Genomic DNA, 23,189 nt, shown 5'->3' on the forward strand with positions numbered 1-23,189 from the left:
TTCTTCCACGTGGAGCTGGCAAATGGAGGCACAGAGGGGTAGAGTGAGCCACCCCAAGGTCATGCAGCAAGGAGCCACCTCTCCTGCCCCAAAGCTGAGTGCTCAGTCCTCATTATTATACTATACATCACTTACAGCATTTTATAATTTGTAGGGTCTCTAAATCTACCAGTTCATTTTTATTTTCATCTTCATAACCACTCTATGAGATAGGAAGGGCAGGTATTATTGTGTTCATTTTAGAGATGTGGGAACTGAGGCTTAAGTAGGTTCAGTGACTTGCCCAAAGTCAAGTAGTAGTTTGTTAAAACAGAGATTCATGGGGCGCCTGGGTGGCTCAGTCGGTTGAGCGTCTGACTTCAGCTCAGGTCATGATCTCTCGGTCTGTGGGTTCGAGCTCTGCGTCGGGCTCTGTAATGACAGCTCAGAGCCTGGAGCCTGCTTTGGATTCTGTGTCTCCCTCTCTCTCTCTCTATGCCCCTCCCCTACTCATGCTCTGTCTCTCTCTCTGTCAAAAATAAATCAACATTAAAAAAAAAAATTAAAACAGAGATTCAGGTAGGCCTTCTAATTCCAAATCTGGTGGTCTACTCCCTGAAGCTTACTTTATTTTTCAGAATAATCAAAAGCAGCTTACTACTGGCCAGGCATTGTTCTAAGCACTTTACACACATTTATTCAATCCCTACATCAATACTGTATAGTTTCTATTATTATACCCATTTTACAGATAAGGCAACTGAAGGGCAGGGGTGTTAAGTAACTTGCCCAATGTTACCCAGCAAGTAAGTTGAAAAACCAAGAGCTGAATCCAGTGAATACAACTTTGGAGCCTCCATTTTTATTGAGTTGCCATATGGCAGAATATAAAATTTATTTGGCTTAGGACAAGCGACACCTATTTGCAGAGTAAAGCCTGGCATCCAGATGAGACACTCACTTTGACAGCATACTCGTTGCCATTTTGCAGGCTCACGGCACCTTGGACTTTGGCATAGGCTCCCTCTCCAAGCAATTCAGAGGTCAGCTTGTACATATCTAGAAGTGAAATGGGTGAGAGGAATTACGAGGTGAGTCACGCCTTTTCAAGCCAACATGGAAAGAGGAGCTTCTGCCACTGCCCGTCCCTGTGTGACAGCCTAGGCACACACAATGGCTCCGCAGCACTCAGTGATGAGGAAGATCATTAACTGTCCCAGCCATCTTAGGACTCAGTTTCTCAACAGCCACACCACATCGAAGGCATCCTGTTCCTCATTTTAGAGATGAGGTCAGTGAAAGAGTTTCAATTCAGCCCACGCCTCCTGAGCATCCACTATGTGCCGGACAACATATTAAACTCATAATAGCGACAGAGTGAGGAATAAAGTATAGTCCCTGCCCTTTGAGGGTCACAGTCCAGTGGGAAAGACAGTCATATCAACAAATGACTCCAGAATAAACCAGGCAGTGGTAAGTACTATTATAAAGGGACAAGACACAGTGAAAAAGAACAAGGGGAGGGAAAGGTTAAATCTGTTTAGGGAAACTTGGGGATCCTCATAGAAGGAGTGTGATTCAAATGGACATCATTCATTCATTTACTCATTTACTCGAGCACCTGCTCTGTGCCTATGTCTGTGCTAGGCACTGGTGATAAAAGGGAAATAAAGCAGTTTTATTTTACACCACACACAGAAGTCACTGGAGGTTTCGAGAAGTTTCCAGAAGTCACCCACAGGAAACAGGAGACAGAAGTAGGATGCAAACGGATGCCTTGAGGTTTTTAGGGTGCTGAGTCAGGGCAGTTCTAACAGAGGAATAGGCCTGGGTTGAAAGAACATACAGGTAACCTGCCTAAGCTCACAAATAGCACAAATTTTTGAGCCACTTCCTAAGAAAGCCACAGCTCCATCGTGGCCTTGCCGAGCTGACCTCCTCCTCCCTTGACCTCCATTCTTCAGTTTGTTTCCTCTCAAGGCAGCCTAGCATTTAAACCCACAGAGTGAGCAGAACACTTGCAAACCATGAAATTAGATTTTATCACTTTTAGCATGAGAAGCCTATAATTGCACAAGCCATCCTTGAATAACAGGAAACACTCTCATGTTCACTGAAAGGGCAAGACCTGTTGATTTGGAAACTATTCTAAAAACCTTGAGGCTTTTATCAATCCCCACGACCCTCCTATACACATATGTCTACCGTTTAAGTTAAAGACAAACCCTACACTAAGTACCTTCCTGGGTCCATCACAGTTTGGTCTTGTGACTGTTTATAAGCATGTACACTGTTGTTTGTAAGTATTTTAAATGACATGTTTCTCTCACAATGGATACTTTGGCATTAGCCTTTCATGCATGTCAGGATAGGCTGGTGGTTGGAAGCCCAAATATTCCTGATTCATAAAAGGGCTCGTTATTAGAATCACTGTACAAAACAATGAATTCACTAGTGTATCTGCAACATTGGAAAGAAGGCCCATGAGGGGAAGCTGTTTCAGTTCTCATGATGAAAGAAACACAATAAATGAAGGGGGGAGGTGTCACTCCTGAAGTAGCTACTGATCCATTTGCAAAAGTGTTCAGTGATTCACTTCATTTCATCACATGTCCGGCGATAACAGGACCAGCACTGAATCTGTGCCTCACGACCTGCACACGGCATGAACTCTTAAAATGGAGTCAAACTCATACAGCACAAGTAGCTGCAATCTCTAGGAGTCAAATCCTCTGCTTATAGAAGATTTAACTTTCATCTGGAGCTGTGGCCCTAGGTGTTCTCTCTTACCTGGTTGTTCTACATCTCAGCAGCCCCTGCAGGAACAAGCTGGGGGCAAAGATCACACCAGAAAAGGGCTGAAACACGCCAAGTGATCTCACTCCATATACAAGTCTGACAAGCTGGTCTTCCTGTTCCCCTGATGAAGTGCTGAAAGCATTCAGAGCACACCATCCGGGAGCTGTGCCATCCCATCTTTCATCCCTATCACACAGATAAGCACGAGGTGGCTCTCAGGTGATGCATGCTCTAACCTAGATCCATGGGCTACCAGAACGCCATATGGTAGAGCCGTAGGCCCAGATCTGAGAAGTCGTGTGACCAACCTTCAAACTTTCCTGGTAAGGAGTCAGTGGCCCGGGCCTTCCGCTTCTTCTTTTTCCTCTTGTCACCTTCTGCAATAGGAAGGGGCTCACTGCTGCCCATCTCTGGGAGAAAAGAGATGTAAGGGAAACATCACTATACTGATCAAGCCATAAGTTCACCCAGAAGGGAAAAAAAAAAGTGTGTGTGTGGGGGGGAACCCAGGAGCTTTACACTGATGGTTTTTAAATATCTGTGAGGACTATTGATTTGTTTGACCCAGGAGGCAAAACTAAAGGCAAAGCCATTATAGGAGATCATTAACTGTGGAAAGGAACTCAGACAGACAGGCTAGATTAAAAGAGGATAGCAGAGCTTGCTTTATCCAGGCTCATTAGCACATGGATCTAGATCGCCACCAGTCAAACTATAGTTCCCAACAAAAACAATGAATCCATAAGCAGAGTCCCACCTGTGACGTCCTCCTGCCTCAGCACCAGAAAGGCAGGACCCAGGGAGCTAAGCAAGGGCGTGGGCTTGGGAGGGGTCCATGCAAATGAAATCATATATGCAGTAACATCTGAATGGATGTGCACATAGATTCACAGGCCTTTGGTGGAGCAGCCTCTCGAGGTACAACGGGGCAGGGGATGGGGTTGAGGACGGCCCTAAATTACTTCATGTCTAACAGCAAAGACCTGAGTACCTGTGGAGCCCCGAGTACACTCTCCCCTTCCCCTCAGCTCCTTATTTGAGAGGATACATTTAGGGTCCATTCAGAAGTCTGCAGTTGACAGGTCTACATCAGGCTGCTGGATGAGGTCATTCGTTGCAAAAACATTATTATCTCACATTGACCAGCAGGTTAAAGGGAGGCTCCCCATGTTCAAGGGAGGATTTGTGAGGCAAGCATTTCAACACTGGATACACTGGGCAGGAAAGGGTAGGGACAGAAAGAATAAGCAGGAGGCACGAGGGGAAAGAGAAAGGGGGCACGGGGAACCAGGGCCCAATCACAGCACTGTTTCTAAGACACTCTAGTAAGGGCCTTCCCCTATTAAAGATAAATTACTTATAGAACATGTCATGCCCCTGATGCAGAGTGAAGCCTTAATACTCTTTGCCTGCAGTTAGAAATAATAAGATTTCTCTGAAGTCTCTGGGTCTAAATCCCCACCAGGGTGATTAAACCTTTACATCCTTCTAAAATAGAGGCACTCGGGTACTGGTGGGGCATTCAGTATGACAGACTTTTAGACCAACCTTCAATAAACACAGGCTCTGGCTTGTTGGATTTTTTTTTTTTTTTCCTAAGAGGTTTTGAAATGGAAGCTGGCTCTTTGCCCATTGAGGGGAAGGGCCCACTTTCTTCTTGGAGGACTCCGGCTGAACACAGTCGGAGAAATGGCAACTCGGCTCAGGAAGATTGATTAGAGCCAATGTACATCTATACATTGTTCTCAGAAGCAAGTACACAACAGCCATTAAGAGAAAGCAGAGCGATGGCACTTGTCGACACCACAGCCTGGAAAGCACGGTTAGACAGCTGAGCGTCTGACAGCCCGGTTTGGGCGATTCCTCCTCCATTCTTGGATCTGATGACAGCAGATCTTCAATTATACTTCATTTTTTGAAATATTTTTTAAAGTTTATTTATTTTTGAGAGATAGAGAGCACAAGCAGGGTGGGGCTGAGAGAGGGGGACAGAGGATCCAAAGCAGGCTCCGTGCTGACAGCAGCAAGCCTAATATGGGGCTCGAACTCACGAACTGTGAGATCATGACCTGAGCTGAAGTCAGACGTTCAAACGACTTAGCCACCAGGTGCCCCCAATGATATTTTAGGGAACAGATAAACACATGGATAAAAGGAGTCCACAGGGGATCTCAAAATAGTACTCTGGCTAACAGCTTCAAGCACAAGATAAATCTGGGGACTGTAGCTAGTTATGAATTCAAAGAATCCAACTTGAATCAGCATCCAATACCCACCCTCCCCCCAAGGTAAATGAAAGGGAAAAAGCTGCCCAATGCAGTGAGAAATTCTACAGAAATGAAACACAGGGGGCTCTTCAGGAGCCCAGGGAGGGGCACTGGCCATGGGACAGCAGACAGAGGAGGAGGGACCACTGTCCCTCTCACCCTGCCCTTGTGTGCAGTCCTGTGTCAGTCCTTGTCCCCATCTATGTTCTCATCGGTGCTGCGAGGCAAACGCAGAGCGGACTGACTTTGGATTCACTTCTTTCTCCTTCCCCTGCCTGCACTCTGATGGAGGGCCTGAGGACAAGCAAAACAGCCAAAAGGCAGGCAATGCACAGGAGCAGCAAGAGAGCTGGCAGCATTATAATTCACAGGGGATGCTCAGACATACTTACGACTCTAGCTAGAAAACCCTGTTAGCGGCAATTTATACTTGGTTTTTACCACAGCAGGGCTGAGGGAGCCTCTTGTGGAAGAATCATACCTCTGAGCACCGCCACATACTCAATATTAGATTTTATGGCTTCACACACAAAAAGATAGAGTACCTGGACTATTCTGCATGGATTTCAATGGAAGAGGGTACGCCAGAAGGGACAAATGGTTAACACTTTCCTTGGAAACAGAACTTGTTGAAGGAGAGTTGTTTTTGAAACTAGGAAGAAAAAAAAATGTAGGAAGACAGTGAAGTAAAAAAACAAAACACAACAAAACAAAACATGCTTAACTTCCCTGTTTACACAGGGAGGGGGGAGGTGTCCTAATCTTACCAAGGGGTTGATAGGTCCCCATCTGGAGCCTGTCCATAAACTCTGTTTTATCACGGTCCACTAGCGGGGGCTGTGGGTCCTTAATTTATTAATTGCACAATCATTTGATGAAAGCTTCCTCAAGGTGTAAGGCTCCACAATCACACTGGTCCCTGGCTCACCTCCTTCCCTTGGCCCACGACGTCCTCTCAGCCACCAAAACCCAGCTCAGAAGGCTGTGCCCCTTTGAATGAGTTCAGTTTGCACAAACACTTTGGAAATCAGTTAGGCACCAGGCAAACAGACGGTATTACTGCATAGAAGTAATAGTGCTCCTCCTCTGCTCCCAAACACCCTGCTAGAAGTTCTACTAGAGCGCTGACAGAATTTGGTGCTGAGCACTGACAGCCTTGAGCTCTCCCTAGTGTTCCTACAGGCCAGGACTGTTGCCTGTTCATCTCTGCATCTCCTATAAGCCGCGGCACAGCGTCAGATAACCATGAGGTATCAGAAAATGTGCTCTGAAGTGAAATGATATGAAACAATGCACGCTCTTAATGTCAGGTGCATGCATGTCACCTGTAACAAGGTACAAGTAACAAGGACACACGCTGAAAGAAATGTGAGTACACCTCTCCCTACAGACAATGCAGTGTAAGGCTATTCAGTTCTATGAGTTCTCCGACAAACTCCTTCTAAGAAAAAGCCCCATGACCCAGGAGATCCTAGCCAGAAGTCTAGTGCCTGCTATAGGATTGGGCAATGTGTTATTTTAGAGGAGAAAGTGAGTACTTCCTTTAAGTTTTCAGACAGACCCCAGCTGGTGTGTAGGTTCCCAGTACTTCCACTGCCTCCAGCCCTTACCTTCCTCTTGGTCAGAGCTTGGTGGTCTACCATTTGTGTACTGGTGGAGCTGGAGCTGGAGGGGAAGCACACTGTTGACAGGGAAGGACGTGAGCTTGGTATCAGGAGACCAAGGTGAGAGCCCTGACTCAGAGATTACCAGACACACCACCAAGGTTATGCCAAGCTACTCTGCCTCTTAGAGCCCCAGTTTCCTCATCAGTGGGGTAGGTTTTAAAATAACACCTGCCCTTTCCAGCAACCCTGTGATGACCCAATGACACACTTGGTAAATCTGTGTGTGCACACGTGTATGGAAATACCAGACAGAAATACATAAAAATGTTAACACTACTAAAATTTGAAAAGGTGCTTAGTATGTGCCAGGCACCATGCTAGGTATTTTATATACATTACAATAATTCTAATTCTTATAATAATCCCACGAGGAGGGGGCGCCTGGGTGGCGCAGTCGGTTGAGCGTCCGACTTCAGCCAGGTCACGATCTTGCGGTCCGTGAGTTCGAGCCCCACGTCAGGCTCTGGGCTGATGGCTCAGAGCCTGGAGCCTGTTTCCGATTCTGTGTCTCCCTCTCTCTCTGCCCCTCCCCCGTTCATGCTCTGTCTCTCTCTGTCCCAAAATAAATAAACGTTGAAAAAAAAAAATTAAAAAAAAAAAATAATAATCCCACGAGGTAAATATTTTGCCATATTTTAGGTGAGGAAAACTGAGGCTCAGAGGTTAAACAATCTACCAAACATCAAACATCTAGTTAGCGGTTTAGCGGGTTCAAACTCAGTGCTACCTTTCGAGTCCAGGATGTTTCTAATCTATATAGTAGTTTTCTCTGTGTGATAGGGTGATTTTTATTTTCTGCTTTATATTTTTCAGCATTCTCCAAATTGTATATAATGAAACGTGTAACTTTTTAATGCTCTTATTGTTTTAGCCAAGTTTTATTTTCAATAAAATACACAATAAATTTTCTCCGACACAAATTGCAATTTAGAATCTGATCATACAATATTTAAAACTGTATGTAGATTTCTCTGTATTGAAATTCAACATTCAGCGAGGAAAAAACATTTCAGGAATATCGGTGCCCTGAAGATGTTATTTTTATAATACTGGAAAACAACATGGAATACTATTTTAATTTTTATCTTTTTTAAATGCTAATTTTTTTTAAAGGAAAAATTCTGTAAAAACCAATATGACAATATGATGCAATGAGCATTTGAGCCTGAGAGATACCAGTCTCAATCCTGGCTCTCCAGCACTGTGTGCACTCTGGTAGCTTGCTTGGCTTCCCTAAGTATCCGTTTCTTCATGTAACAAAAAAGGTCAGAGTAAGGCCCGGGCTGCCTGCACCACCAGGCTGTGTGAGGGTCAAAGAAGACACAACATAAGAGCACTACTGACTTACTCATTTGGCAACTACCATATTTACTGGGTACCTACAGATTGTCCAGTGCTAGGCAGTGAGAATACAAGAGAAGACACGGTCTCTGCCCTTAGGAATTTAAATCCACTGGTGTATAAAACAATTTCAATAGAGGGGGACAGGTGCTGTGTGACAGCAAGTAGCAGGTGCTGTGGAGCAGAAGACAGTCATCAAACTCAGCTTGGTAACTAGAGGAAGGAACAGCTAAGCTGACATCTGGGGGATAAATGGGAACTGGCCAGGGTGGGCTTGGGGAGAGAGACAGACAAAGAACATGTGCTAAGCCTGAAGAGAAGCATTATGGCTGGCCAGCGCAAATCAGAACTCCCGGAGCAGCTGAGGAGGCACTGAGGAGATTCACCTGGGTAGGACTCCAACAGCAACAGATGTTCCTGACAGGGAAGCACCCATCATCCACAGTTCTCCGCACAGGTGACCCCAAGGCCTGCCTCTGAGAGAACTGTCATTTCTCCAAACTGTCCCCCAAGTCACCATATCCGTTCTCCATGTTTTGACAGAAACTTCAGAGAACCGACCAGCTCCTGCATCTGCTATGTGACACCAAAGGAGATCATTTCCCCGCTAAGAACACGACTTTGCTGGCTAACTCAGCTCGGCAAATTTAGCTCACACTCCTCTCCCAAGTACTGGAGAGTTCTCTTCAAAGACTATGGTTCACTCCTCTTCCCACCCTGTAAGAGTTATTTGCATCAGTCACAAGGGCTTTCCAGAGAAGGAACAGTGGTGAGAACAAGGTGATGAGTACAATTATTTGTAGTGATGCCTTCTCAGTCACCAGCTGGTGGAGGTCCCCAAACAACGGAGACCGGAGGAGATGAAAGGAAGGGGGTGGGCACTCTGAAGGAAGAGCTAAGACTGACACATGTGTGGCCGAGGGGCAGGCACCGAGGATGGGTCTGGGGAGCTGGAGCCCAGGACGCTGACGTCCCTGAAGGAGTAGTACTTGCAGCCATGGTGCACACAATGACTAGTGACAGCAGGCACACTTACGTGGTGCTCTTCATATGTCAGGCAACGTCCCAAGTATTTTACAAACACCACATTTTACATATCCTAACTTATTTCATCTTCACAACTGGAGGAGATAAGTATAATTATTATCTACATTTTACAGATGAAGAAATTGAGCTACGAAGAGATTAAGTAATTAATTTGCCCATCGTCACGTAGCTAAATAAGTGGCAGAGCTAGGATTTAAATCTAGATAGACTGGCTTAAAAGTCAAGCTTTTAACTATTACATTATTATAAGCATATTTAATATTACCTCATATATTAAATATGTTTAATATTATATTTAAACATTCATGCTGAAAGGCAGGAGGGTAAAGTTAGCCAGGCATCAATAAGAATGCTTTTATTTAGAAACCTTAAAAAAAAAAAAAAAAGAAAGAAACCTTAGCACAGAGCTTCCCTACTGATGTGCTGTGAATGAGGTATTGATCCCCTCACCGGGCTGAACAAGATCATTTTCTGTGTGTGCTATGATGTCAAAAAGGCTGGGCAGCCCTGCACTAGCTTACATAAATACAAAAGCATTACTGCCACATTATTATATTAATCAGAAATCTGATTAATCATAAGTTTCTCTGTCTTACTTGGAGATAACTTTGCATTTTATGCTTCGGCATATTATGGAGGATGAGCTACAAACCAGTCCAACCACGTTATTTCATGGCAGTTCAGGTATCAGGTACACAGCTACGTTCTTCTTCCACCTGACCTATTAGTTGGTTGATTTTGTTTCTGATGGATCATTACTGTGTAGGGGACAAGGTCAAGGAAAAGTACACTCCAACAGAAGCTAGTCAAATTTAACGCATGACAGATGAAAGGAGCCACCTGTGAAATCATCTCACTCAGATGACAGTCTGGGAGTGTGATTCCAAGGGGCTAGGGTAGTTCATAGGTTTTTCCCAAGAGTGCTATGTGCTGCAAGGCTGGCCAGCATTAGGCAGACTGCAGATTCTCATTCAACTGCTGTGGAAGTGGGCAGTGTGAGCCGCCCCCCCCCCCTCCGCCCAGGGTGCCAGCAGGGTGGTCATTCACAACAGGCCCCCAACAGGGCTGTGACAGCAAGATTTCCAGAGGCAAAGGGTCTGGAGTCAGGCCCATCTTCTTCCTCTGTTCTGACTCTGGGATCACAAGCACTCTTCAGAGCTGTCACTGCATCTCCTGGTGGAAGGAATGATCAGAGGAAGGGTAGAGGGGGTAAAGGGAGTGTGTGCTTTAGAAAGAGAAAGCAGGAGTGAAGGACTGGATTTGGGTGAGCAGGGTAGTATAAAAAGCTGAAAAGGGCAGGCTGAAGTCAGATCACGCGGGCTTATTAACGTGGCCAGCGAGGCCCTCCAAGGTCCCTATCTACTTTGCAGCCTCCTCAAGCCTCAGTCCTTCTTTCAAGTAAAAATGAAGAGTTCAGCTTGTGATGCAAACAATCCCACAGGCGCTTTGCCTTGAGACAACCCGGGTACGTCAGCATGTACAGAAGTGCTTTGTGAGCGTTTGCATTCTGTCACCCAGAATAAAAAAAGATGTGTACTCCAGGGCTGAGATTCACTAAAATTAATACTTTTTCTTGCTTCATCAGGACATTCTTAAGTGAAAATGGCATTTTGTAAGAAGCTGGGAGTGTAGCAGTGAGGAATACAGAGGCTGCTAGCACATCTTTGTGCCGCTGCCTGGACTCATGCTCACGCACTAGCAGTTCTACACACTGTTGCTTTGCAACAACAAATAACATCTTAGTGCTATTCTGAAAACAGTTTTGACCTTGTAGATACCCTGAAAAGGTTTCAAAGACCCCCAAGGTCAGCAGAGCACACTTGTGAACCACCATTCTAGGCAGTGGGGAGGGACTGGGCTATGAAACTGGCTGTGATATGCAGAACAGACTGGAGGCTAGACTGAGTCTGGGAGAGTAGAGAGAGGCCGCCACAATAGGCAGGAGGGCAAGGAAAGCCTGTGACCGAGGCAGGGACAGAATGGGAGAAAGAGGCGAGGGGATGAAGCCGCACAGGCAGAACTGGTCCTAGTCCTGCCAAGCGACTGGAGATGGTGGAGGAGTCCAAGATGACTACCCTTTGCAGGATGGGATGGGGCCTATTTTCTCTCTGTCTCCACTGCCCAGCAGGGATCCAGCACAGAGGAGGACCTCAGAATATGTTTATGAAGCTATGTTTATTAACTAAAGTCAGGTAACCCTAAGAGCAGTGGTACCACCAAAGAAGGGGAGAATTCAGGAAGGGGAGCTGGTTGGGAATGGGGGAAGGCCACTGGGAAGCTTCAGATAAAGAAGGGTGACACATAGCAGCAAAGGAGTAAAAAGCTCACAGATCAGACTAAAATTATTCTCAGCCAAGCCTCATCTGACCCAATCTACAACACAGGCATTATTTATAATCTGCCAGGCATGATGAAGCCACAGGTATTCAAGAACACTTCAGGGGCATGTGGGTGGCTCAGGTGGTTGAGCATCTGATTTTGGCTCAGGTCATGATCTCAGTTTGTGAGTTCGAGCCCCGCATCAGGCTCACTGCTCTCAGTGCAGAGCCTGCTTCGGATCCTCTGTCTCCCTCTCTCTCTGCTCCTCTCCTGCTCGAGTTCTTGCTCTCAAAAATAAATAAAACATTAAAAAAAAAAAAAAAAGAACACTTCAGAGTAGCATCATATGTCACAAATATTATGCAGTAAAAAAATAAAAATAAAAATAAATAACCCCAAAAGATACATCTCAAGCCATTATTAACAACGGTTACTTTAAGAGAATGAAATTGGGTGGGTACAGAACTTTACTTTTCATACCTCTGTTATATTGAATTTTGTTATTTATGGTACAGTTGTTTTACTTTTATAAGTAAATAAATATGTTTTACTTACTGTGTGGTTTTCCTTGTGACCTTCTCGGCCATTGTATTCTGGTAGAAATGTGCTTGTCCCTACTAAGTAACTGTTTTAGGCATGCCAGGCAACCCAGTTAATCCTCGCTGCCCCCTGAATACTGAAATCTCTGACCCACCCTTCCCTCTGGAAGTATCAGGTAATTTCCGCCCGAAGCAGTCTAAAAGGTTAAGTGAAATGTGCATCCGTCTTACCTTGCCCAACTTCTGAGAAGTAAATCCTCTGTAAACTGAGATGAAATAATGAAATAATGCTCCTGACAGAGGGCCGCTGTCTACCAGCTACTGCAGCATTTCAATGGCCTCTGGAGGGTAGCATTCTTCAGTTCTACACTGGCTTTTGCTTCACCTGGCATGAAAATCTTTAAAAAAGCAGAAATAGAAAAGATATAAAAGTCTGACTTCTTTAAAACGACTAAAGAAGATAAAGCTCACTCTACATGTTCCCCCAAACCTATGTGTCATACTAGTAAGTAGATATACACAAGGCCATCACAGATTTCCCATCTGTGGGAAAATTAGACATTTGAGTGTTTGAAAATGTTGACACCAAGCATTTGGAGATTTAACAAGGGTCTGAGTAAAAGTTTTCAGATTCTGTTTCCACTGTGGGAGTCCAGACCTAGGCCTGGATGACGGTTCTGGACAGCTCTGGTCGCCGAAGAGCATCTCGCAGAAGGTAAAAGCTGACACTTCTCTGTTGTCCATGTTTTTAGGGATGAATGAGTTCTGGCTCTATCTCTTAGTGGCCAGGTCGAGGTCTCACAGGCAGCAGGCAGTGGAGCCAGAAAAGGTAAGAGTAGATGCCGAGAGCAGCAGGTGGTATAAACACGAGCAAGGTTTTATGCCCAATGCATAATTATTGCTAGTTTTCCATCTGATGTCATTTTCTACATGTCCACTGCTATTTTCAAACTCACGGCTCTAGTTATCCTGTATCAAAGCTGATTTGTCAATTTCTCTACAAAATGAGTCTCTACTTCCCTTTTTTCCCAGTGGAAAAGCTCTGACCATGCAGTTTAAATCTGAATTCTGGGCCTCTGTACTAACATTTCTAAAATGATTTTTAAACTGGAAGCCGGACATGTTTCACCATTACCTCAAATCACGTGTCCCGAACTGGACTTGTCCCAACCCCCATCCTTCCTCCTTTCCCTTCTTCTCTATCAGATTATCTCACCCTGCCAGCTGCCCACCCACAGAATGTTTCTAAACCATTTCTTTCTTTTTTTTAACGTTTATTTATTTATTTATTTATTTATTTATTTATTTATTTTTTAATTTTTTTTTCAACATTTATTTATTTTTGGGACAGAGAGAGACAGAGCATGAACAGGGGAGGGGCAGAGAGAGAGGGAGACACAGAATCGGAAACAGGCTCCAGGCTCTGAGCCAACAGCCCAGAGCCTGACGCGGGGCTCGAAATCACAGACTGCGAGATCGTGACCTGAGATGAAGTCGGACGCCCAACCGACTGCGCCACCCAGGCGCCCCAACGTTTATTTATTTTTGAGACAGAGAGAGACAGAGCATGAATGGGGGAGGGTCAGAGAGAGAGGGAGACACAGAATCGGAAACAGGCTCCAGGCTCCGAGCCATGAGCCCAGAGCCCGACGCGGGGCTCGAAATCACAGACTGCGAGATCGTGACCTGAGATGAAGTCGGACGCTTAACCGACTGAGCCACCCAGGCGCCCCTAAATCATTTCTAATGTCTCTTTCTCCTCTAACCTCCTTGCTCCAAATACTCACATGGTCAGGTTTTCTCTCAGCCTGGTACGTTGCTTCTTGAAAAGAACATCTATTCATCCTTCAGGACCTCTCATGAATTACTGAAAGTGGTTCCACAAAGTACAGCAGTCCCTGGCTCTTTTTTACTTCATCCAGCATTTCATCAAATCCATGGCATGCTATGATAATACACAGAGCTGCTATTCACATGCATGTGTGGCTTGCCCACTAGGCCATAAGCTCCTCAAAGGCAGTGACACCCCTTTTTCATCTTTGTATTTCTAGTATCTAACAGAGTATCTGGCACAAAAAAGGGCTCTAGTAAATATCCAAGTTACTTCATCCATAAAATATTTCTTTATTGTCCAATAGAGAATGTTGGCACATACAATTATCCTTCCTACTGTACTTTTTATTCCCCAACAAATCTCTTTGGCCCAATAAAACTATTTCCAGGGCCCGAAGAAGCTCAGGTTACACTCCCTCTCCTTACAGCCACACCTCCAGGGACAACCTTGACCATCTTTGAACTTCAACTCTTTGTCTTTAGTCTTGCCATTGGTTGCTTCTTGTTGCCTATAGGACTTGGCCAATTTTTAAAAAATGTTTATTTTTTATTTTTGAGAGAGAGAGAGAGAGCATGCACAGGTGGAGGAGGGGCAGAGAGACAGAGAGGAAGACACAGAATCTGAAGCAGACTCCAAGCCCTGAGCTGTCAGCATAGAGCCCGATGCAGGGCTTGAACTCATGAACTGTGAGATCATGACCTGAGCCTAAATCGGATGGTTAACTGACTGAGCCATCCAGGAGCCCCGCCATTTTTTTCCACAAAGAACCAGATAGTGAATATTTTAGGCTTTCTGTGTTACATGGTCTTTGTTGTGACTACTTAATTTTGCCTTTGTAGAGTGAAAGCAGCCATAGACAATATGTAAATAAACAACTGTGGCTCTACTTTTGCGAAGCCTTACTTATGGATGCTGAAATTTGGATTTTATATAATTTTCCCATCACAAATATTAATCTTCTCTTGAATTTTTTTCCCCAACCATTTAAAAATGTAAGAAGTATTCTTTAGTCCACACAAAAGAGGTGGTGAGCCAGATATGACCTGTAGGCCAGAGTTTGCCAACCCAGTTTACTTTCCCCTCCCCTCAATACACACACACACACACACACACACATACACACACCTCTGTTCATTTCTACCTCTAGTAGGTTTATAGTAAAAACAATCTTCAGAATTCCTTTATGGATTTTGTGTTATTCTGCTGTCTGGAACTACTCAAGGGCTGGGGAGGTAGGAAGTACATGGGCTTTCGAGCCATTAGGGCCTAGATTGAGATTCTGGCTTTCACATTGACTAATGAGGTTGTCTTGGAAATAATACTTAACCGTTCTGCTTCACTGTCATCATCTATAAAGTGGGGGCAAGAATACTTACGCCGCAGGCTTGTTGTGAGAATTCAATGAGTTAATGTATTTCAAGTTCATGGCACAATGACTGGCACAAAGTAGGCACTCCATAAATAGCAGATATGACTCTAGCTTGAGATAAGGCTTCCCCAGATTAGCTGTGGCCCTGGACAGCACTCTGTAAACCACAACTGGGCAGCCAGAAGGAATAAACTGATAGCAAAGTACAAAGGCAGAGAGATAGAATTTGGAGGTTTTCAGATTCATGACCCAGGATTCTAAGTGCCTGGTTGGCCCTGATTCCTTCTGGCACCATTTCAAATTCCTCTGGGCCTCTTTTCCTCCTCAGAAAGAACTTCTGTCTCTCACACTGCCTGACTCTTCTCAGCATGGCTTACCAAATACCCTGATGAGCTCTGGAGCCCTCTCCTCCTTCCTGGACCTCTGCCTGGGATAGGGCTGGGAAAGGGTGAATGTGGTCAGACCATACCTACACACATTGGCTTGCCACTGAGTCTTATATAGGCTGGTCACCCAATTCTCTCTCAATTCCTCACAAACTTCCTGCCTGTATAAGGAATGAAATTTTTCCAGAGTTAAGAACTAATTTTTCTAAAGAAGTTTTAGAGCAAAAAAGCCAGTCTACAAACAAGGGATCCATCATATTACTTTCAAGTAATATGAAAACATCCATGGAGGACCAATAAGACTAAAGCTTGTGGTATCTCTGTGCTTGGTCCAAAACCCCAAATATGAGCCTGTTACTTCCTTGCTCCAACACATCTAATGGGTATCCACCATCGCTGGAATAACCAAGCTCCTGTGCTGTCACTCAGGGCCTCCACAACCTTGCTTCAGACTACCACTCCTGCATTGTGTCCTACCACTTCTCTACAGAAATTTTGACCTACAGTCCAGGCAAAATGGATGATCTGTTTCTACCTAATGGCCCTCAACAATTTCCAGCTCTCCACACTTGTGCATAATCTAATCACGGCATCTGTAACATTTAATTGTACACCTCCCCTTAGACTGTGAGCTAGGGACAGGGTGAAGACTATGTCTAATTCCTCTCTGGGTACCCTACACCTAGCACAGGGCCTGGCACGGGGCAAACACTCCATAAATGTTCATGACTGAATGAAAACACCTGAAGTTATTCTTCCCTTAAACTGTTTTAGTTGGACTCTTATTAGCAGACTAAGCAGTCTGGGTCACTGCCAAGAAATAGAAAAACCAAAAAGAAGGAAAAGAAGCATGACCAATGTGATCCAAGCAACGGAAAATAGGTTTTAAGACTGAGGTAAAAGAAACCAAGGCTGCTTAACCTAGAGAAGAGAAGAGGAGGCCTAACTCGATTCTGGCTTTAAGTACACAAAAGGTTCTCATGAGAAAATCTTGATCTCATCCTGCCTTTAAAATCAGAAGGAAATTCTCCATATTTATGGATAATGGAACAAGATGAAGTAGCTTAAGTTAAGGTCAAAGGGGTTTAAACTGGAGAGAAAGAAGAACCAAATTACGTACTACTTTTCCAGAGATACTGTTATTGTACTTTTTGGCAAGTGAATTGGAGGGGTCTTACTTGGCACTTTTGTTGAAGGCTGTGCAAAAGGGAATAAGTATGCTGCTCTTTTCCTGTTTATCGTGACAGAGGTGGTGAAACCACAAGTCAGGTGAGATTTCTAATGAGCCACTGACTTTTACCTGACCCTCTTCCTATAGGCATTTTCTGTCATGTTACACTTTGCAGCTCTGTGATAGAACTATCTATTATTTCAAAGTTTCCTGATGAGGCAATGGAAAGAAAGAGAAGGCAATAATGTCAAAGTAAGACCGTAGGAAAAATGGCCCTAATAAATATACTTTCTATAAAAAGAATAGCTAACTAGACATTGATAGTAATTGTTAATATGATTAGTATTAAAGCTGACATTCATTGAGCACCTACTATATGCTGGGCACTGTGCGAAGTGTTTGAGATGAGTTATCTCAATCCTCATAAAACCCTATGAGGTGGATAATACTTGTATCCCCAATTTACAGATGAAGACACTGAGACCCGGGAAGGTTAAATAACTTGCCCCAGTCACACAGCTAGCAAGTGATAGAGCCAGGACTCAAACCTAGTCAGTCCAACTCTGGAGTCTATACACCTAGCTACTGGCAACCACAAGAAGCATGAGAGGCTGGAATTTAAAGCCTAATCTCTTGGAATCCAGGTGCATATTCTCAGCCACTTCTTTTAAAGTTTATTTATTTATTTTGAGATAGGGGGAAGGCAGGTGCAGAGAGAGAGAGAGAGAGAGAGAGAGAGAGAGAGAATCCTAAGCAGGCTCCCTGCTGTCAGCACAGAGCCCGATGTGGCGTTCAATCCCACAAACTGTGAGATCATGACCTGAGCCGAAATCAAGAGTGTGACGCTTAACCGATTGAGCCACCCAGGTGCCCCAACTCGGCCACTTCTTTATACTACCCCAACCCAGGAAGAGCAAAGCAACACATGACATTAGCAAGAGAAGAGATCTCAAAAGTGAACCCAAACAGATCCAATATTACAGAGGAAGAAGCTGAGATCAAGGCCTCACAGATGATAATGAGCAAAACTAAGACCAGCCTAGTGACTCTGAGCTAGTCCTATTTCCTCCACTACAGATTCTTGTTCAATGTAAGGGTGAGAAAATGAAGGAACAGTATCTGCCAAATGGGTTCCTTCCCCAGACACTTCTGTAATAACCTGCGAATCTCACATTAGAACTTAGGCCTGAAATGTAAGGGTGCCAGCAGCCTCTCTAAACTGATTCTGAGATTCTACTAGCAAAGGATGGCAACATGCTTGGTTTATGGTGCTACAGCAGCAGACCTGGACCAGGCAGCTTCCATATTAGGCTGGTGATTCACAGTTTAAGCCTGAACTAGACTATTCCAACAGACTCTTCATTGATGTCCTCCTTCTGGGACATTCTTTGCTCCAGACTAGCCTCCATTATGCAACCAGAGGAAACAGAACCCTAGTCATGGCATTAGGAGCCTTGCAGCATACTGGAAAGAACATAGGTGTTTGAAATCCAACACTCATCAGTTTGGACCAAGCTCTGACACTTACTAGCTACCTGACCTTGGGCAAGTCACTTTAATCATTCTGAGGTCTGGCTTCTTCATCTTTAAATTGGGGATAAATATCCCCACATTATAGGATTGTGAGGGTTAAATAAATTACAGTGTGTAAAGCACCTAACATATTGCAAGCCATAATGCAGAGCAGACCTTCAATAAATGTTAATGTTCTTCTCCCAACTTCCCTCTACGTTTTGGCCACAATCCATCATTTCAGCTTATTTCCTCTCCTTACCCATTCCACTCCTCTCCTCCAACACACACACACACACACACACACACACACACACACACACACACCTCTGTTCATTTCCATCTCTAGACCAGTGCTCAAACTGAAGCTTCTCATAGGAATGAACTTCCTCCAAAGCCCAGCATAAATTTCCACCTTCAAGAATCCTTCTCTAGACCCCCTTTGGTCATGTTGGGATTGATTTCTCCTTTTCCCAAACTCCCACTTTGTTTACATTCCTTACTATATTTACCACAGTCAGTCTGATCTCAGTTATTTATGTACTTATCTATCTTCCCAACTACACTGGAGGGAGAAGGCTCTGAGAAGACAATTACTTACAGAAGGGCAGGAAATGTGTTGTTTTCCTCTGTGTATATTTCTCAATACCAGGGTTTTGTACATAGCAAGAGCTCAATATGTGTTCATTGAATTGAATCTTGCCATCCTTGACTGGGAATCTTTACAGAAAGATCCTGGACTGAGTTTATTCTAAAACTTTGCATTTACTACCTGACTTGATAAACATGATAAACTAATACTCATTGGCTTGCTTCACTTTTTTTCATCCATTCTTTCAATACACTCTGGATTCCTCTCAAGACATCTCCCCAGGTTATAGGGATACATTGTTGGGAGGACATCTCTTACTCACAGAGGTAGGGGGATCTGCGAGCAAACTCTTTGGAGAACCATTCTATCTCATTGGTTAGGAGAGGACTGCCATTTCCACCATATTAAAAACCAGAGTTGTGGAATCAGAAAGTAGATCTGAATGATTTCCATCTGCCTCAGTTTCCAAGTCTATAAATGGAGTTTTAAGGTGTTACATATAAAGCATTAAAATAGTATCCACCCCATAGTAAGTGCTCAATAAATGTTAGATATTATATTAACAAGGTCGGTGGACTGAAAAAAAGAGTCAGTACTTTCACTTTTAGTACTATCTCTGCCACTGACTGATTGCTTGTGCAGTCTTGATCAAGTCCTTCCCCTCTCGGGGCCTCTCCTCATCTGTAAAATCAGAGGTAGAACCAGATGGTTCCCAAACTCCTCTATCTTCAGTGATGCGTATTTTTCTATGATCATCAAGGAGTCTTCTGTTCCACATGCTCAAGCTGTTGGCAAGGAAAAATGTGGATTTGTAGCAGCTTGTTCCCAGATGGAAAGGGCCAGGGACAATGCCAAGGCCAAAGGCAGGACAACAGATTAATAAACCACCTGTGAGCCTTCCCCTGCATGATCTATATCATACTCATTTCAGGTCCTTGAACAGAGCACCACCTCCCTTCCAACAAAATTCACACCAAAGGCAAGAGAATAATAATATCAATGAAGAATCCTGCCTTGTACAGAATTCCTGCACTTTCTTCCCTTTGATGCCTGTAAATTAGGGCATCATCAATCTAAACAAGGGCTCTCCTTAGCACAAAGAGAAGGAAAAACACAAAGGCCCACTCTGAACCTGAAAGCTCATAAAGCAAAGACCAAAGCGAGTACATAAAAAATGTCAATGACTCACTCAACCACAAACACCGCAAAGGCCTACTATGTGTCAGGAAGAGGAGGGATGAAACAGACATGGTCCCTTACTACCAGTGTACTCAGAGTACACATGAGGTGATATACCCCAAGGTAGACAGTAATCAGAGCTATATTCGAGGTTTAGCCCCTGCTATAGAAGATGGGAAGGGGGGCAACTAATCCAGCAAGGAGAAGTTGCTGAGAAGGTCATATGAGACAAGCGTTGAAAGACAAGAAAGGAGGAGGGAATGCCAGGAAGAGAGTGCAAGCAAAGAAACGTGCAGGGAGTATTTAAGCAACAAAAACTAGTTTATTTTGGGGCGCCTGGGTGGCTCGGTCGGTTAAGCGTCCGACTTTGGCTCAGGTCATGATCTCACGACCCGTGAGTTCGAGCCCCGTGTCGGGCTCTGTGCTGACAGCTCGGAGCCTGGAGCCTGTTTCGGATTCTGTGTCTCCCTCTCTCTGCCCCTCCCCTGTTCATGCTCTGCCTCTCTCTGTCTCAAAAATAAATAAACGTTAAAAAAAAATTTTTTTTAAAAACTAGTTTATTTTGACTGAGGCATGGGTGCAGTTTTGGGAGAACATAGGGAAACAGGGCAGGAGATACGTTTGGGAACAGATTATAGAGCGGGGAGGGGGGAATTGTCTATGCAGCTGAAGAGTCCAGACTTTATATAGTAAGCAATGAAGCCAGCCAAGGTTTCTGAGCAGAGACATAACATGATGAGAACATTGTCTTAGAAAGATCACACGGGCACCCATGAAGGGGATGCAAAAAGAACCACATTACTAGATTACTATGGGACCCCATAACAGGAGGCCATATACACTTCCTAAGCATGTGTTGGAATCCAACAGGTCCTGTTCACAGAACTTCTCTCTGCCATGATTCAGCTTCATGCAATCTAAGTTTAAGAGGTGCTCTCTTGCCAGGCCTTCTAACCATCAAAATCTGCTACAGCACTAGAGTAAAGGCTCCCCGAAGTCAAGAATACAATTAACTCTGCGATCACACAAAGGGAAGAGCTGAGGTGGGAGAAATTGGGGAAGGGGACAAAGTCTTGAACTGGTCTGGCTCCATATGAACATCCAACCCCGAGTCTCCTCTTTACATCACTTCCAGCCTGGCCCTTTTTAGAGGGGCTGAAGCAAAGGATAGTAGGGCTGAAAGCTGCAGGCGGATGGCTGAGGATCTAGAGCGACAATATACATCAACTGCCCAGGGCGCTGCTTGGCACGTAAGCCACGGTCAATAAGCATCAGTTCCCTTCTCATCCTACAAGTCAGTTCCATCTACAAAGTCCAGTGAGGGTTCAAGACCTAGGTGACCTCAACTCTTCCCCTGGGGCCTCTCTAAAGTTCTCCCCTCCAAAATGACCTAGTTCCTAGAAATCACAGCTACCATGTATTCAGCACCCATTCTGTGATAGGTGCCATCCTGAGTGACACATGTAATCCTAATCAACCTTCACAATGACCATATGTATTATGCCCTTTTTATACCAGAGGAACCACAGCCCTGAGAGGGGAAATGACCCAAGAACACACAGCTAGGAAGTGGCAGGTGTGAAATGTGAACCCAGGACTACCTAACCCAAAATCAAGCACTTCCAACATTTTATTCGTGTCACCTGCGCTGGGCTCTGATCTGCTACTGACCACCTGACGGTAGCCTGGAAATCCCGAAGAACAGATTACTTCTGACATCATCTCTCCTCACTGTACAGCGACCCACACATGTCAAGAGCTTTTAGATGAAAACAGTTAACTTTAAAATAAGGTAGGACACATACAGAATAAACTCCTCACGTGAAAATCTATTCGTGATGTTGGACTGCCTGCGCCTTGAGCCCAGCCATACAGCAGGGTACGGGCTGAGTTTCAAACTGGCCACTGACTGAGCTCCGACCTCGGACACCTGTCAATCTAATCTTGACCCCAGGCACCGGCGGAGCCCCGACCTGGGCTCGCCACAGACGGTACCCCGCCAGGTCACAGACGCGGTCCCTGAAGAGAGCCCTAAACAAGCGTCCCCTCAACATTCCCTTCACAGCACGATCGGATCGTGACCGCGGACCGCTCTGAAGGCCCCGTCTGCCCTGTCCCGGGCACACCGACTCCTTCACAGACCCCCGCCCCATTTTGCTCGGAGGGATACCTCGCTGGGGCGGCTTTACCTCAGCTGACTCTCTGCGAGACCGGTCGCGCGCACCCACCTGCAGGTCGCTCCGAGAACGCGGAAGAGGCGGTGTTAGACCCGAGGGGCGGGCCCGACCAGAGAGGGGCGGGGCTGCGCGTGCGCCCTGATGGCTACTCCCCGGGAAAGGGTGGGAGCGAGCTAAGTAAACTGAGACCAAGTGAGGGAGAGGGGTGTAGAGATTGCCGGGGCAGGGGGTGGGGCTTAGCTCCTTTGACAAATATTTTTCGGAGTGAAGGTCGGGAAGTCAAGGAAGCGCCAGGAGGGACGCGGCCAGGCAAGCGGCTGGTGTAATTAACATTCACCGGGAGCTTCCGTGTGCCAGGATTTTTTAAAGTGCCTATTGCATGTGGGGAAATGCTGCCAGTCTTTTCTAAAACGAGGGCTGATTCTGTAAAATTTCTGAAGACGTTTGCGTACCTATCTTTTCACCTTGAGGGTTTCCTTGAGTAAAGGATTACCCCCAGTAGTTCAAAATGAAACACTTAAAAGTTAATTTCTTGGAGGGGCGCCTGGGTGGCTCAGTCGGTTAAGCGTCTGACTTCGGCTTGCGTCAGGTCATGATCTCACCACTTGTGAGTTTGATCCTGTCGTCTGCCTCTGTGCTGACAGCTCAGAGCCTGGAGCCTGCTTAGAAATCTGTTGTCTCCATCTCTCTCTGCCCCTTCCTCCCCTCAAAAATAAGTAAACATTAAAAAAAGAATTTTTTAAAGTTAATTTCTTGGCGAAAACCAAGTGCATTTAAATTAATATGTTAACCCCCAGCCCTTCCCTAGGCTGCAAGTGTAATGAGGGAACGAGTGCTGACTTGGGTTTAATTCAGGTCCTGACTCTGAATGTGTTTCCTCCGTGGTGAAATGGAAGTAAACATCCCTTCCCTATCTGTCTCAGGATTGTTGTGTGGGTCTGATGAGGTAGAGCCTCTTAGACTTCTATCTCCTACCATTCTGACAATGTTTATTCCTTTCTCCTTTTGAGC

General features: G+C 45.0%; 1 protein-coding gene across 8 annotated transcripts in view; it reads right to left on the minus strand.

The window, feature by feature from the left end:
• MKNK1 (MAPK interacting serine/threonine kinase 1) overlaps positions 1-22,307 on the minus strand; it is a 41,732-nt gene extending 19,425 nt beyond the window's left edge. For 2 of the 8 annotated variants that reach the window (XM_040470117.1, XM_040470110.1), the window contains exons 1-6: positions 22,191-22,285; positions 12,190-12,356; positions 6,656-6,726; positions 5,591-5,697; positions 3,087-3,188; positions 941-1,038 (exon numbers count right to left, since the gene is read on the minus strand). In XM_040470117.1, the coding sequence (XP_040326051.1) occupies positions 941-1,038; positions 3,087-3,188; positions 5,591-5,606 (216 nt within the window). In that variant the 5' untranslated portion in view covers positions 5,607-5,697; positions 6,656-6,726; positions 12,190-12,356; positions 22,191-22,285. Of the gene's footprint in view, positions 1-940; positions 1,039-3,086; positions 3,189-5,590; positions 5,698-6,655; positions 6,727-12,189; positions 12,357-22,190 lie in introns of all 8 variants that reach the window. The other 6 variants (XM_040470111.1, XM_040470118.1, XM_040470112.1 and 3 more) reach the window with 6 other exon arrangements.
• Positions 22,308-23,189: the final 882 nt, after the last annotated feature.

This window comes from Herpailurus yagouaroundi, unplaced genomic scaffold, assembly GCF_014898765.1.
Source record: "Herpailurus yagouaroundi ecotype Mexico unplaced genomic scaffold, PumYag 77, whole genome shotgun sequence".
Taxonomy (NCBI): Eukaryota; Metazoa; Chordata; class Mammalia; order Carnivora; family Felidae; genus Herpailurus; species Herpailurus yagouaroundi.